Source organism: Mirounga angustirostris, unplaced genomic scaffold (assembly GCF_029215605.1).
Source record: "Mirounga angustirostris isolate CCGP_5_RB_7025 unplaced genomic scaffold, mMirAng1.0.hap1 SCAF_13, whole genome shotgun sequence".
Taxonomy (NCBI): domain Eukaryota; kingdom Metazoa; phylum Chordata; class Mammalia; order Carnivora; family Phocidae; genus Mirounga; species Mirounga angustirostris.
Genome location: NW_026991721.1, coordinates 3,289,657 through 3,304,903, shown reverse-complemented (window position 1 = coordinate 3,304,903; position 15,247 = coordinate 3,289,657). Strand labels below are relative to the sequence as shown.

General features: G+C 53.2%; 1 protein-coding gene across 5 annotated transcripts in view; it reads left to right on the top strand.

The window, feature by feature from the left end:
• Positions 1-6,070: 6,070 nt before the first annotated feature.
• The window catches only part of CTTN (cortactin), a 32,895-nt gene continuing 23,718 nt past the window's right edge, over positions 6,071-15,247 (top strand). The window contains exons 1-5 of one of the 5 annotated variants that reach the window (XM_064576044.1): positions 6,071-6,225; positions 10,602-10,699; positions 12,886-12,972; positions 13,079-13,152; positions 14,875-15,004. In XM_064576044.1, the coding sequence (XP_064432114.1) occupies positions 12,886-12,972; positions 13,079-13,152; positions 14,875-15,004 (291 nt within the window). In that variant the 5' untranslated portion in view covers positions 6,071-6,225; positions 10,602-10,699. The remainder of the gene's footprint in view (positions 6,226-10,601; positions 10,700-12,885; positions 12,973-13,078; positions 13,153-14,874; positions 15,005-15,247) is intronic. The other 4 variants (XM_064576045.1, XM_064576043.1, XM_064576042.1 and 1 more) reach the window with 4 other exon arrangements.

Below are 15,247 nucleotides of genomic sequence, written 5' to 3'. Positions count from 1 at the left end.
AATATTTAATCATACATTTTAAGTGAGTGTATTTTATGTAATTGTAGCTCAATAAAACTGCTCTTGTGGGGCTAGGCGGCTCAGTCAGTTAAGTGTCCGACTCTTGATTTCGGCTCAGGTCATGATCTCAGGGTTGTGGGATCAAGCTCTGTGTTGAGCTTCAAGGTGGGCATGGAGTCTGCTTAAGATTCTCTCTCTCCCTCTCCGCCTTCCCCAACTCAAATAAATAATATTTTTTAAAAGCCTGCTCTTAAATAAGTTTCAACTCACAAAGCTGTTTTGAGGGGAAAAGATGAAACACCTTCTATATATTTTTTAAATCTCACAATGGTGCCTGATAAAGCCAGGCTGTTGCTAAATGTCAGGCCCCTACTCCGGTTCTAATTTCCCTACTTAGCCTACAATACCCTCCTCCTTCCCAGTCACTCAGACAAGAAATCACCTTTTGGAGCCTTCGATTACCTGGCTTTTTACTCTTTTTAATCACTTTGCTGTCAGATTTGGGTTCCTTGTGAGCTGGTTGGAACTCTGATTTTCAGGGACCCTATGCACTTCGTACTGTAGACTCCTTCCTCTGGGGGAAAATTATGTTTTTACAAATGTATTGGTATCAAAATGAATACAGCAACTACGTATGTTTTCCTCAACGTAAAAGTTCAATTTTTTTCCTTCTGGTTTTAAAACATTTTCAGGACACCTGGGTGGCTCAGTCAGTTAAGTGTCTGACTCTTGATTTCAGCTCAGGTCATGATCTTGGGGGTCCTGAGATGGTAGACCTGCTAGGGCTCTGGCTCAGTGGGGTCTGCTTCTCTCCCTTTGCCCCTCCCCCCACTCTAACTCGTACACAAACAAGTAACTCTTTAAAATAAAATAAAACATTTTCGGGCGCCTGGGTGGCTCAGTCGTTAGGCGTCTGCCTTCGGCTCAGGTCATGATCCCAGGGTCCTGGGATCGAGACCCGCATCAGCTCCCTGCTCAGCGGGGAGTCTTCTTCTCCCTCTCCCTCTGCCTCTCCCCCCGGCTTGTGCTCTCTCTCTCTCTCTCTCAGATAAATCAATAAAAAGAAAAAAAAAATGAAGAAGGCCACGACATAAAAGGTACACTTGACTGGGACACCATGATCATCTTGGATTTGTACCCACTTAACACAGCTTTTAAAAGCTGAAGAGGGGCGCCTGGCTGGCTCAGTCGGTTGGGCGTCTGCCTTCGGCTCGGGTCATGATCCCAGGGTCCTGGGATCGAGCCCCACATCGGGCTCCCTGCTTGGCGGGAAGCCTGCTTCTCCCTCTCCCAATCCCCCTGCTTGTGTTCCTGCTCTCGCTCTCTCAAATAAATAAATAAAAATCTTTAAAACAACAACAACAACAACAAAACATTTTCGTGGGCCTTTGTGGTGGGCTGAATGGTGGCCTCCAAAAAGGTAAATCCAGGGCGCCTGGTTCCCTCAGTCCCTGGAGCATGCAACTCCGGATCTCGGGTTTGTGAGTTCAAGCCCCACCTTGGGTATAGAGATCACTTATAAACAAAATCTTTAGGGGAAAAAAAAGGTAAGTCCATGTCGTAATCCCTTGCACCTGGATATTCCCTCAAACGGCAAAGAAGGGATTCGGTAAGGACTGGAAGAGCTTATCCTGGATTATTCCAGTGGGCCCTAAATGCAATCCCACCTCTCCTTTTAAGAGTGGGGCAGTGGAAGATGTCCATCGACAGATGAATGAATAAAGAAGATGTGGTATATATACACAATGGAATATTATGCAGCCATCAAAAGGAATGAGATCTTTTTTTTTTTTTTTAAGATTTTATTTATTTATTTGACAGAGAGATAGAGAGAAAACAAGTACGCAGAGAGGCAGGCAGAGGGAGAGGGAGAAGCAGGCTCCCCGCTGAGCAGGGAGCCCGATGCGGGGCTCAATCCCAAGACCCTGTGATCATGACCCGAGCCGAAGGCAGCGGCTTAACCAACTGAGCCACCCAGGTGCCCCCCCCTTTTTTTTTAAAGATTTTATTTATTTACAAAAGGAATGAGATCTTGCCATTTGCAACGACGTGGATGGAACTGGAGGGTATTATGCTGAGCGAAATAAGTCAAACAGAGAAAGACATGTATCATATGATCTCACTGATACGAGGAATTCTTAATCGCAGGAAACAAACAGGGTGGCTGGAGTGGGGGGTGGGGTGGGAGGGATGGGGTGACTGGTGATAGACACTGGGGAGGGTATGTGTTCTGGTAAGCGCTGTGAATTGTGCAAGACTGTTGAATCTCAGATCTGTACCTCTGAAACAAATAATGCAATATATGTTAAGAAAAAAAAAAAAGAAGAAGAAGGTAGCGGGAGGGGAAGAATGAAGCGGGGGAAATCGGAGGGGTAGACGAACCATGAGAGACGATGGACTCTGAAAAACAAACTGAGGGTTCTAGAGGCGAGGGGGGTGGGAGGCTGGGTTGGCCTGGTGGTGGGTATTGAGGAGGGCACGTTCTGCATGGAGCACTGGGTGTTGTGCACAAACAATGCATCATGGAACACTTCATCTAAAACTAATGATGCAGTGTATGGGGATTAACATAAGAATAAAAAAATTTAAAAAAAAAGAGCGGGGCCGCGGGATTTCGGGGACAGACACAGGGGTCACGTGCAGCCGGTCGGAGGCAAATGGCGTGACGCAGCCACGAGGCTGGAAGGCGCAAGAAGGGTTTGTCCTCCAGCGCAGCCAGAAGGGGTGCGGGCGGGCTCACGCCTCCACTTCCCTCGTGGCCGCGACTAAGAGCCAGCCTCCGGGTCCTGGTCCCAGCCCATGCGGCAGCCCCAGCAGGTGCGCGCTGGCTCGCGCGTCCCGCGCCCCCAGGGAGGGCCCTCGGCCCCCGCTCGGGCTCTGGTGGGGACCGGGAGCGCGCGGGCTCGCAGCGCTGCGGGAGAAGGACGGCGCGGCCGCAGCGCAGACGCACCAGCCACGGTCCAGACGCGAAGCCCGCCAGGCGCCACGCTGCCCGCGTCTGACCCTCACTTCCGGAGGAACGCCCTTCTGGGGCGCTCCCGCATTCCTAGGCGAAGTCCCATTGGGCCAGGTTGGAGCACGTGCCCACGCCTGAGCCAATCAGAGCCAGAGCATTGCGGCGTGCTGATTGGCTGAGGCCTGGGTCGGGGGCGGTTCCCTGGCCCTAGGTGAGGATCCTCCCGCAAGTCGCACGACAGGAAGGTGCGCGGGAAATGTTTGGGAAACCCAGGCGCAGAATCTACGACTTTCCTAGTGAACGAGGGTGCTCTGGATAATTGCCCACCTGCTGTGTGGCTTCAGGAGGCGGGGTGCTTGGCCGGCCTCTCGGATCTCCATCTCCTCTGCCTCACCAACTTTCTCCCCCTGTTACTGTCACCTGAGGGCCCGCGCTTATTGGGCGCTCCCTGCATGCCCGGCCTGGGGCCCATACAATGACATTCGGTCTCCATAGTACAACTCCAGGATGCAGGTGCTAGGTGCACAGCTGGGGAGACTGCGGCACGGAAACGCACAGTGACTGTCCACTGTCATGCAGCTAGTAGGTGGCGAAGCGAGGATTGTAGTCAGGTCCTCAACCTCCACAACCTTTGTGCCAGAGTACCCGCTCTTGTCCTCAGGGAGTAAAATCCTCTATGGAAGACACCACCAAAAGGGAGTTTTCCCTTTAGTCCGTGGAGCAACCCAGACACCGCTGCACTGTGCGTAGTAATGATGGACGGGAAAACCCTTGAGTTCTTTCTCTCTGACCCCCGCTGTTCCCCGTGCATATCTGGTTCTTTCCCACCTCTGTGCCTCTCCCTGTTCCTGGGACCCCTTTCCCACCTTTTTTTTTTACATCCTTCTCCTGCTTACTTTTTTTTTTTTTTTTAAGATTTTATTTATTTATTTGACAGAGAAAGACACAGCGAGAGAGGGAACACAAACGGGGAGTGGGAGAGGGAGAAGCAGACTCCCTGCCGAGCAGGGAGCCCGATGCGGGACTCGATCCTGGGACTCCAGGATCATGACCTGAGCCGAAGGCAGTCGCTTAACCAACTGAGCCACCCAGGCGCCCCTGTCCTGCTTACTTTTAAAGCCCCTGCTGAAGAGCCATCTCGCTGACATCACCTCAACTTGATGGTGCCTCAAATGTACCAAGTCAGGATACTGACTGACCCCTCCAGCTGGGTGCCTCTGTCTTCCCCCTCCTCACCTCCCTCCGTTTTCCTTGTCTGAGCATCTATGCAGGGGCTAGGGCCGTCCTTTTGTAAGGAGAGCTTTCAGACTTTAGAATGACAAAAGTGGTTATTGGATATTCTTTCAACAGAACTCAGAGCCTCTGATAATCATTTGACTCCATGGGCTGTGTGCCTTTGTTTTTGCCTGCATTATATCATACTTCGGAAGGAAACAGACAGCAATGCAAATAATTCTCGTCTGTAGATACACAAATTAGCTGAGTGTAGTGAAATACAGTTGACTATTGCCCTATGGATAGACTGGTTTTTGCGAATTCATTTCAGCAGTCCCTTGGCTTCTCCTTCGATAAGCTGCAACATCTTATTGCTTCGTTCATTATTAGGTTACATAAAATCTTTGACATGCGTTCACTTTACCGGTATATGTGTATGAAAATCACTTTATTTTTTAAAATTATCCTTTGACACCTGACATCTCCTTCCCCACCCCTAATCCATCCTCAGACCTGACAATTTAACTTTCTAAATGTCTCTTGTATCTACTCGCTTCTCTCCATCTTACCTGCTACCACAGGTTTGCCTGAACTGGCTGTCCTAGGCTCCTACCTGGCTGTCTTCCCATCTATTCCCCACACAGCAGCCAGAGGGATCTCATTATAATTCAAACTTTATGATGTCTCTTCTCTGCTTAACTTCCTCTAAGGACCTCCCATTTATTTTAGAATAAAGATCAAGGTCCTTGCTGTGCCCTGCCAACCTCTACATGACATGGCCCCATCTTCCCCCACTGCCCTGCTTCATCACCCTACTTCTGCTACCCAGCTTTCTTCAGTTCTTCTGCCTCAGGGCCTTTGCAAATGCTGTTTTCTCTGCCTGGAGAATTCTTCCCGCCTGACCTCCTTACTCCTACTTGGCCTTCAGATCTTGGTGCAAATGTTAATTGCCCATAGAATCCTTCTCTGGTGAGTTAAGGTCCCACATTCTCCCCGGTACAATTTCACAACACTTTTTTTTTTTTTAAGATTTTATTTATTTATTTGACAGAGAGAGACACAGCGAGAGAGGGAACACAAGCAGGGGGAGTGGGAGAAGGAGAAGCAGGCTCCCTGCAGAGCAGGGAGCCCGATGTGGGACTCGATCCCAGGACCCCGAGATCATGACCTGAGCCGAAGGCAGTTGCTTAACAGACTGAGCCACCCAGGCGCCCCTCACAACACTTTTTACTTCTTTACAGCATTCATCTTGTTTCCTAATTACATTATCTGTGTGATTATGCCTGACTTCCCTTCTAGGCTGGAAGGTCCCTGAGAACAAGGTCCATATTTATTTTGCTGACCATCTATTCTTGATACATATATGGCCTTCTCTGGATGGATAGATGGGTGGATGGATGGATGAGAGATGTCTGATGGATGGGTAGATGCATGAAGAGCGGATGGATGGAGGGAGACGGGTGGATGATGCAGCGATGGGTGGACGGATGGAAGATGTGGGTGATGGATGAAGGTTGGGCAGATGGATGGATGGATGGATGGATGATGCGTGGATGGGTGGGTGGAAGAATGGAGCGTGGGTGGAGCGATGGTCGCATGGGTGGATGATGAAGAGGCTAGCACCCTAGCTGACTGACCATTACAGCCACCTCCTGCGAGTCCACCTTGCCTAGCTCATGTTCCCTTTCTCACCCGGGGCAGTTCTAGGAATCCTGGAGCACCCCTGGGAGCAGCTGCCCTGGAGCACAGGCCGAGCGGGCGCCCCCCGCACTTCACTCCGTAAGGCGTTGACTTCATTCCCACGCCGGCTCCGCAGCCCGCACCCGGGCGGAGCTCGCGCCTGCGCCACCGGAGGGCGCAGCCCGTGCCACGTGGGCGGTGGAGGCGGCTCCGGCCGGAGGCGCCCGCGGCCAGCCGCCCACCCGGAGGGCCTGGGGCGGGGCCTCGGCGGGACCCGGATGCGGCCCCGCCCCCCGCGCGGAACCGGAAGTGGGGCCGGGCGCCCGGGAGCGGCGGGCGCGGCGGAGCCAGGGCCGGGCCGACCCCAGGCTGCGGTGAGCGAGCGCGGCTTCCTCTTGGGGGTGCCGGGCCGGGGGCCCGCTCCCCTGCCGGCTGCCCTGGGCGCCGCCAGCCCCGGAACGGGAAGGAAGCGGCGGTCGCTGCGGTCTCGCCGCTCTTCCGCTCGCGGTTTAGGGCGCGGGCGAGGGCGCGGGCGGGGGGGGGGGCGCGGGCCGGTCGCTGGGCTCCGAGAGGAGGGCTCCGGGCCCCGAAGGGAGAGGCTGGGGCTGCGGGGAGGAAGGGGGGCCGGAGGGTCAGACGGGGGTAGGGGTCCTCGTCTGAGTGCAGGGTGCCTGGGTCCCTAGGGGGGAGCCGGTGAGAGCCGAGGGAGAAAGACCGGGGGTCTGCGCGGGGCGGGGTCGGCTGGGGTCCGAGGGGCCGGGGAAGGGCCGGGGTCCGAGGGGCCGGGGTCGGGCGGGGAGAGGCCTGGGGTCGGGGAAGGGTCCGGGTCGGGCGGGGAGGGGCCGGGGTCCGAGGGGCCGGGGTCTGGCGGGGAGAGGCCTGGGGCCGGGGAAGGGTCCGGGTCGGGCGGGGAGGGGCCGGGGTCCGAGGGGCCGGGGTCTGGCGGGGAGAGGCCTGGGGCCGGGGAAGGGTCCGGGTCGGGCGGGGAGGGGCCGGGAGTCTACGCCTGGCGGGATCCGCCGGCGTCCTAGGGGCCGCGGGGCCGGGGAGGGGCCGGGGAAGGGCCGGGGTCGGGCGGGAGGGGCCGGGGGCCGGGGTTTTCCGGTGCCCGCACCTACCGGGAGCTTCTGCAATCAGGTCAGTTGGAATGCAGCGACACGCGCAACTGCGGCTAGTTGAGAGGCTCTAAATGTGGAGCAGTCCCTCCTCTGGGTGTGTTGGGAGTCACCAGAAAGGTTCTTTTGGGCTGTTTGTTGTGTTTCCATCTCTTGAATATTACGGGAGCTCGATCGCCCCACTGGAGGGTTGGGAGAAGAGGGGACAGGGCCTCCTCGGACTGGAGTCTGTGGACGAGTGGGGCCTCTGGGGGAGGAATCCCATTTTCCGCTGACGGCAGCTCTGGAGGCATCCCGAGTGGGCGCTCCCCTCCCTGGGACTGCCCCGCCAGCGCCCCATTTGGGTTGCGTCGACTTGGCCCCCGCTGTGCTCTGTCGGGGGTTAACCCCCTGGGTTCTGGCCGCCTGGTCCGGCCCAGCGGGCCCAGGGCTGGGAAGGGCTGTGCGTTGGGCAGGCCCCTGCTGTCCCTGCCCTTCTCTGACCGTGGGGTGAGTCACTGCCCCGGTGCGTGGAGGCAGCCCTGTCTCTCTCAGAAAAGCACTCCCATATCCCCGAGGAGCAGGAAGAGCCCTAAAGGCCACTTTCCGGTTCTCCAGAGTAAGAATAAAGAGGGAGGGGGTGCCCGGTTGTTTTTGATACTTTGTCTCCCAGTGCCTACCTCTGACTTTTGGGTGGATCATTTTGATGGGCTTATCTTTAAAGCACTTCTAAGTGGTTCTGATTGGTGGTTCATCTTTGTTGGGTGCGGGGCAGCCCAGGTAGGTGCTCGGAAAGGGTGTGGTCGAGGGCCTGAGTCATTGGGAGCACCCGGACTGCCTGGTGTGTTCCCCGGGCCCCCGCCGGATATGGCCTCCAGCACGGGCCTCGTCTTTCAGGTTTGCAGGTGTGCAGGCTGGTGCTCTGAGCAGACCCAGGGGAAGCATGCCCAGGCGCCAGGGGGCTTTTCTCAGCGGAAGTGCGGCATGGAGGAGTGGGTCTCCGGGCAGCTGTTTTGGCTCCTCTGGGCCTTGTTCTCGCTGCTTCTCTGCTGCCCTGGCGATTATGACCTTAATGGGAAGCTAATTCTGTCCCATCATCTAGAACCTTGTCCTGTAGAGTTTTCCACTCGGTTTATATGGCAGCGTCCAGTGACGTCACACTTGTGCGGTCTTGATGAGTGAGTACGTGTGACGTTTGCAAGGAAGGTCTGTTAATGGTAAGGGGTGTTTTCTGTTAACATTTTATTTGAGATGCAATTCACATACCGTATAATTCACCCATTTAAAGGGTACAATTCGGGCGCCTGCGTGGCTCAGTTGGTTAAGCGACTGCCTTCGGCTCAGGTCATGATCCCGGAGTCCCGGGATCGAGTCCCGCATTGGGCTCCCTGCTCGGTGGGGAATCTGCTTCTCCCTCTGACCCTACCCCCTCTTGCGCTCTCTCTCTCACTCTCTCTCTCTAATATATACATTTTTAAAAAATCTTTAAAAAATAATAAAAAATTAAAGGGTACAGTTCAGTCATTTTGTCGTATATTCACACAGTTGTGCAATCATCATCACAATCCATTTGAGAATAATTTTATCACCTCAGAAAGGATCCCTGTTACCTCCTTCCAATACTAGGTAACCACAAATCTACTTTTTGTCTCTCTAGATTTGCCAATTCTGGACATTTCATGTAAATGGGACTATATGATACCTGGGGTTTGGTGTCTGGCTTCTTTCCCTTAGCGTGTTTTCGGGAGTCACTCGTGCTGTGGCGTGCCGTCAGACCTTCCCTCCTGGGTGTTGCCAAATAACAGTCCTCTGCGTGAAGGGATCACATGTACCTGCTGCCTCACGTTGGCATCTGCGTTGTTTCTGCTTTCTGGCCATAATGAATAATGCTGCTGGGAGCGTTCCTGCGTGAGGTTTTGTGCAGACATAAATTTTCCTTTCTCTTGGGTCTGTCTCTGTGGGTGGGGATCGCTGGGCCACGTGGTAACTGTGTTTAACTTCTTGACGACCTGCCACACTGTTACTCATTTTACTTCACACCAGCCCTGTGAGGCCGTTCTGGTTTCTCCACACCCTCCTCAAACTTGTTATCGTCTGATTTTTTATTTTAGCCATCCCGGAATGAGTGTTGTGGTAGCTCACTTATGGTTTTGATTTGCATTCCCTTCATGGCTAGTGATACCTAGTATCTTTTTGTGAGCTTAGTAGCCATTTATTCATCTTTGGGGAAATGTCTGTTCAGATCCTTTCCACTTGGTTTTACAGTGTGGTTAATTGTCCTGTTTATTGTTGAGTTGTCAGAGTTCTTTCTTTATTTTGGGTATATGATCGGAAAACATTGCTTCTCTCAATCTGGGAATTGCCCCGAGTCTCTTGCCGGTGTCTTCTGAAGCACAATGCTTGCGATTTTGTCCAGTTTATCTGTCGTTTCCTCTTCGTGCTTGTGCTTTTGGTGTCACATCTAAGAGCGGTTGCCACATTGAAGGTGATGAAAATCTGTGCTTATGTTTTCTTGTGAGAGTTTAATAGTTTAAGCTTAGATTTGAGATCTTTGACCTGCTTTGGGGTTAATTTTTGTATATGGTGTGAGGTAGGGAGCCAAAGGCATTATCCTTGGGTCCAAAAACATACCCAAGCTTTTACATGTTCAGTTATCTTTGTGATTTTTTTTTTTTAATTTAAAATTTTGAGGGGGTAATAAATTGTAGATTTGAGGCTCTCACTAGCTGCCCTTGGGTAGATTTTTATAGATGCTTGCTGATTACAGTAATAACCTCAGTCCCTAGCATATACTAAGCAGCCTACAGAAGGAAGTTAGGGTTTCCAGAGGGGACTGAGGAGAGAGAAGGAGTGAATAGTTGGGTCAGGAACTCAGTAGGAAACTGAGTGTAGGGAAGGCTAGCAAAGCACCATCCCTCCAGTTCCTAATGTGTGCCAAGGCTGCAGGCTGACGCAAGCGGCTCGTGCTTGTGACTGGCTTGTTCCTAGGGAGCGAGGGGACCGGATTCCTCCGCTCTGAATGTTTAGCAGTACAGTGCCGGTGGAGGTTGTTGTCTCGTCCTCGGGAGAAGGTGGTGCGTCGGTGGCCCAGGGAAGTGGAGTCTTGATCTCTGTGCTGTAACCATATCCGCTCATTAGAAGCACCGCCTGTTCTGCGCTGCTCCCCGCGTCACCCCGCTTCTCATCCAGGTAGCCGTCACTGTGCGGCTTTTGTCTCCCAGCCACATCGTGATCCCTTCAGAGTTTTCCTTATGTTATTTTTTTAAACTCACAGTAATAGAATTTTATTATTTTTAGCAAAGTCATAATTTAGAATGAGCAAAGAACGGAGACGCGTCGGGATGATGGCCAACAGAAGATGTCTGCTAGTGATTGCAGCAGTAATTTCTGTTTGCACGAAGAAGAAACTTTATACAGCTATGAGCCTTTTGAAACTTGCTCTTTTCTGTATTTTCTCAATGTGTCTGAAAATCGATTGAGCTTTTAGGTTAGTAAGATGCAAATCTTGCCATCCTCCTTTCAGATTTCTTTACAAAGCCTCGTGAACCGTGGGAGGATGTCAGAGTTTCCTGAAAGGACCTGTGCGTACAGGGATTTGCCCAGACTGCCTGTCAGTAGACATCCGTCTGAGCTTTCTACTCTTCATCTTTTTGCAGACAGAATCCACTCCCAAATGCCTGGAAATTCCTCACTGGATCACTGGGCTTTCCACAGAGATTCGTGAGCAGCCTTTCATCTTCAGCCAGAAAGAAAGGTTTGTGCATCGTGAGCAGCCTAATCTTCTTCCCCCTCGGACTGTCAGGGTGGATCCCTGAGCAAGGAAAGGGGTGGGTGTTCTCCCTTTGGGTGTGCAGAGATAGGGACAATATTTTTCTGGGAGGAAATTGCGTTGTTTAAAAAGTAAAGTCAGGGCGCCTGGGTGGCTCAGTTGGTTAAGCGACTGCCTTCGGCTCAGGTCATGATCCTGGAGTCCCTGGATCGAGTCCCGCATCAGGCTCCCTGCTCGGCAGGGAGCCTGCTTCTCCCTCTGACCCTCCTCCCTCTCATGTGCGCTCTCTCTCTCTCTCATTCTTTCTGTCTCAAATAAATAAATAAAATCTTTAAAAATAAATAAATAAATAAAAAGTAAAGTCAAGGGACGCCTGGCTGGCTCCATCAGAAGAGCATGTGACCCTTGATCTTGGGGTCTTGTGAGCCCCACGTTGGGTGTAGAGATTACTTAGAAATAAGTAAGTTAAGTAAGTCAGTCAGTCCAGTTTCCAGTGTTGCCTGCGGTTTAGAAATAGCAACAGGTTCCAGAAAACTCTGGAGTGGAGGAACAGGAAACATCTCTGTCCTGGGAGGAGCCGTCTGGCGTCTTGCTGTGGAAGGTGGAGGGGCTGCCAGGCAGGATGGTAGGAAGCAGGTGCTAGTGCTCACCTTGCCCTCGAAGGAGGCTGGCTTCCAGAAGGACCACTGGAGATGGGCTCTGCTGTGTTCTGCGGATGAGTCTACAAAAGCAACGGGCAAGACCTCTTTCACCTTTGCCTGAGGGGGAAACGTAGCCTCACGGTCGTCCCCGGAGACCCTGCCCTTCTGTGTGACCGTGTCCTCAGTGGTTGGAACCTCAGTGGCTTGAACTATGGGCAGCTGAAGTCCCACAGTTGGGTGGCCCCTTTCTAGTGTGGTGACATACGGGGCACACTTGACTGAGAGTGGCAGACTGGGCGAATCAACTTTCGGGCAGCTGCCCATGCATTTGTAAGTGGGCGCACGGGGACGGAGCGTATCTGGTTGCTCCTCCCAGGGCTGAGGGTTTAGTCTGTTTGTTCTCTAAAATCGTGTCAAAAGCGGGTTACATCTGGGAAATGCTTGCCGTGCCTGGGACAGCCAGACAGAGCAGAGCAAGGTTTGCGGTGGCCTTGGGGACAGTGTTGATTCTGCCTTACCCAAGATCAGGTGACTGCTCAGGTGACGGCGACAGCAGTCCCATCTGGGAACTTGAGAGCGCTGTGAGGCACCCCTCACTACCACCTTGAATTTGGACTCGAGGCCCAGCAGAGCTGGGGAGGGGGTGGTGCGGATCTAGATGGGAGGTTTTCAGGCTTGTGAGGGCCTTCTGTCCTGTCTGAATTCAAGCCACAGAAGCTTTCGGTTGATCGAGTTAAAGTAATCTTCCAGGTGCTTCCTGGGCTAGGTGAAATTTTATTAATACTTCTGGGGAAAAGGAGTCCGTTCTTCTCAGACATCGTTTTCTCTTGAAACTCTTAAAGATTAGATTTTACCTTTGCGGTTAGGAAGAGCCTCGAGCTGGGCAGCTGTGAAGCCGTCGTCCTCTGTGCCAGGTGAAACCGTCTGCTGGGGCGGAAAGGCGACAGGCCGTGCTCGGGGCTGCCCGGTGCGGGGAAGCGTCGCAGTCCACGTCCTGGGTACTTCCCCAGGTAGACGGTGAAGCGACCCTCTCGTTAATCACTTGAAACATTTGTTCACTTGTCGGAGTCTGAGTTAAGGACGGAGTCTGAGTTAAGGAAGTCACTATTAAATGTCCAGTAATACTAGAAATCAAAATGGGTACTTTTCTTTTTTAACTGTGGTAACGTAGGCTTTACGCTCGCGGTGTGGGGTGCTCTCCTGTTTGGTCAGTGCTGTTGTCACGACTCAGTGCAGGAGGGATGTATTCTTAAGGAAGTAAGTGCACGCGAGACTTTTTTATTTTCCAGAGGTGTTCTCATTTGAATTGAAACAGAGTATTTCCGACCGGTGTTTCGGATGCCACTGGAGAACAGTGCTAGAAATGCAGTGTTCTGTTTCCTTCCTTTGGGGTGTTGTGGCCCGCGCGCGGGGCTGGTGGATGCTCCCTCGCCGGCGTGGCTGCGCCTCCCCGAGCCGGGTCGGAGTTGGGGGCTGGGGGGCCGGGAGCCGCCTGCTCGGCCTCTGTGACCCCACACACTGCTTTTTCAGATGTGGAAGGCTTCGGCGGGCCATGCCGTGTCCATCACCCAGGACGACGGGGGCGCCGACGACTGGGAGACCGACCCTGACTTCGTGGTACGAGTCACCAGCCCACCTTGGCTGTACTTCTCCCAAAAGGGGCTTTCCTCTGCTGTTCCTCTGGGTCGTGTGAAGTCTGCTGATCCTTTCTTCTTCTTTTCAGAACGATGTGAGCGAGAAAGAGCAGAGATGGGGGGCGAAAACCGTGCAGGGCTCTGGGCACCAGGAACACATCAAGTAAGAGACTTTCTTCCTGTTGGAGTGAAAACAGCCCCCTGAAAAGCGGACAGCAGATGGGGCGGGGGCCCTGGCCTCTGTCCCTCATGCGGTCCCTCCGTCCGCTGTGCGAGAAGAGTGTAGGACACAGTGACGTACTTCTGCACATGTGTGCATGTGCATGTGCGCTCACATGCGCAGGGACTTCAAGTTCCCGCTGCGGACGAGTATTGTATTTACGATTCCAGAGTCCACTCTTCCAGTAGCCGAAGCCTCCTCGCAGGATGCGGTCCCCTGCGCTCCCTCTGCAAGTGGCCGGTCTCTAACATGCACCGTGTCTTTGAATGCCTTAGACCTGAAACATCCTCCCCCCGTGATTTTCTTACAACTTCACTACTTTATCACTGGCCTTTGGGTCCTGGGAGCTGGATTCTAGGCACTGTATTCTCGCGAAAAGCCCAAAATAGGAGAACTGATGGTCGCCATTGTAGGAGAACATGGCCTTGTTCCCGACTTGGCCCTGCCTTGACCTGTCACCTCTCTGGGTGGTGTTTCCTTGTCAAGAAGTGTAGATAAAAGCAACTTTTAAAACGCACTCAGACTTTAGTGTAGGCCATGCTGGCTTCAGAACGTATCCGCCCTTTCCCTGTCGTGAAGGGCCGTCCCTGACCCTGTGACCTGTGGTGGCCATTTGCACCATTTGTCTTACTTGGCCCCACTATCTCTCAGGAAGATGAAGCCGTTCTTGGCTGAGAAAGAGGCGGAAAATCGTCCATAGAGAGGGTGAAGTCTGTAGTGTGGGCATTTTAGACCGAGTGTCCATTCCTCCCTGACCTGCTGTGCCCACACCCACCGCAGAAGCCCGTGGAGGGCGTCGAGGGAGGGCCCTGGGCCTGTCTGGAGGGGAGCTGGCACCGTCGTAGGTTAGGCCGCCTCCAGAATGGGTTAAGTCACCCATTTCTCTCCTCGTTTTCTCTGTTCCTGTGGCTTTGAGACGTGTTGGCCTTCATAGGAGCTCCTGGTAGAGCAGCCCCTGGGACGGTTCTGGGTGCCCTGGGGTCCTTCGGGGGTGAGGAGCCGTGTTCTTGCTCCTTCTCCTGAGGGGCTTGGGGGGGGGGGGGCAGTGTGCCACTTCATGGTCTCCTGATGGTGACAGCTCCCTGACCTGCCACATGTTGACCACATCCTGTGATCTGTTTGACGATCCCCAGCGTTTCAAGTAAAAAGTGGCTTTGGATGATAAATTCTGAAAGTCTTTCATTTCAGCTTTGGATATTTACAAAGTTGGAGTATTTCAAGTAAAGGGATGCTGTCTAAATGTTCTGTCTCACTGTCTTGGACCAGTGTCCTCAGGGTGTCTGGGGTAAGGGACTGCTGACTTTGTTTCCCCTTCTGCCTTGGGTTGGGGGCCGCTCACAGAACTGGTTCTCCTGGTCCTGTTACCTGATGAAACAGAGAACTTTTCTGCGTTTGAGAAAAAGTCCACGTTTCAGGATAGGTACTCGGGGGCTTGGGATGCCTCCCTTTAGGTGCCCAGGTTGGTTTCTTGGAGACCTGGTGGAGCAGGTGGGCCAGCAAGCAGAGGGGTCAGGAAAGCACAATGAAGGTGGGGATTTGGGGGCCTGGAATCACAAGATCGCAGGTTTGTGAAGATGACATCCCCTGTCCTCGTGTGTCCTTCTCGGAGGTGAGGATGCGCTTCCTTTCTATCCGTTTGTTTTTATTTTCTCTCTTTCCTTCAAGCATACACAAGCTGAGAGAGAATGTTTTTCAAGAACACCAGACCCTCAAGGAGAAGGAGCTTGAAACAGGACCGAAAGCCTCGCACGGTTATGGAGGGAAGTTCGGCGTGGAACAGGACAGGATGGACAAGGTGAGGCGTGGCAGCTGTGTGATGCTTCTCGAGGAGCCCCTAGTCGGCAGAGCGGGGGCTCCGGCCTCCTTGGATTAAATGTTTTGAGTCGGTTTCTGGGAGCTGAGTAGTAGTCCTCTGTTGATTGACCTGACTGGTAAACTGCTCCTGCTGTTGAGAAGCTCTTTTAGGATTCTCTTGGTTCCTGGGTGTGGGTGACGTGTAGGGAGGCCCAGGGCTGCTCTGGGCTTTGGGAGGCCCGCC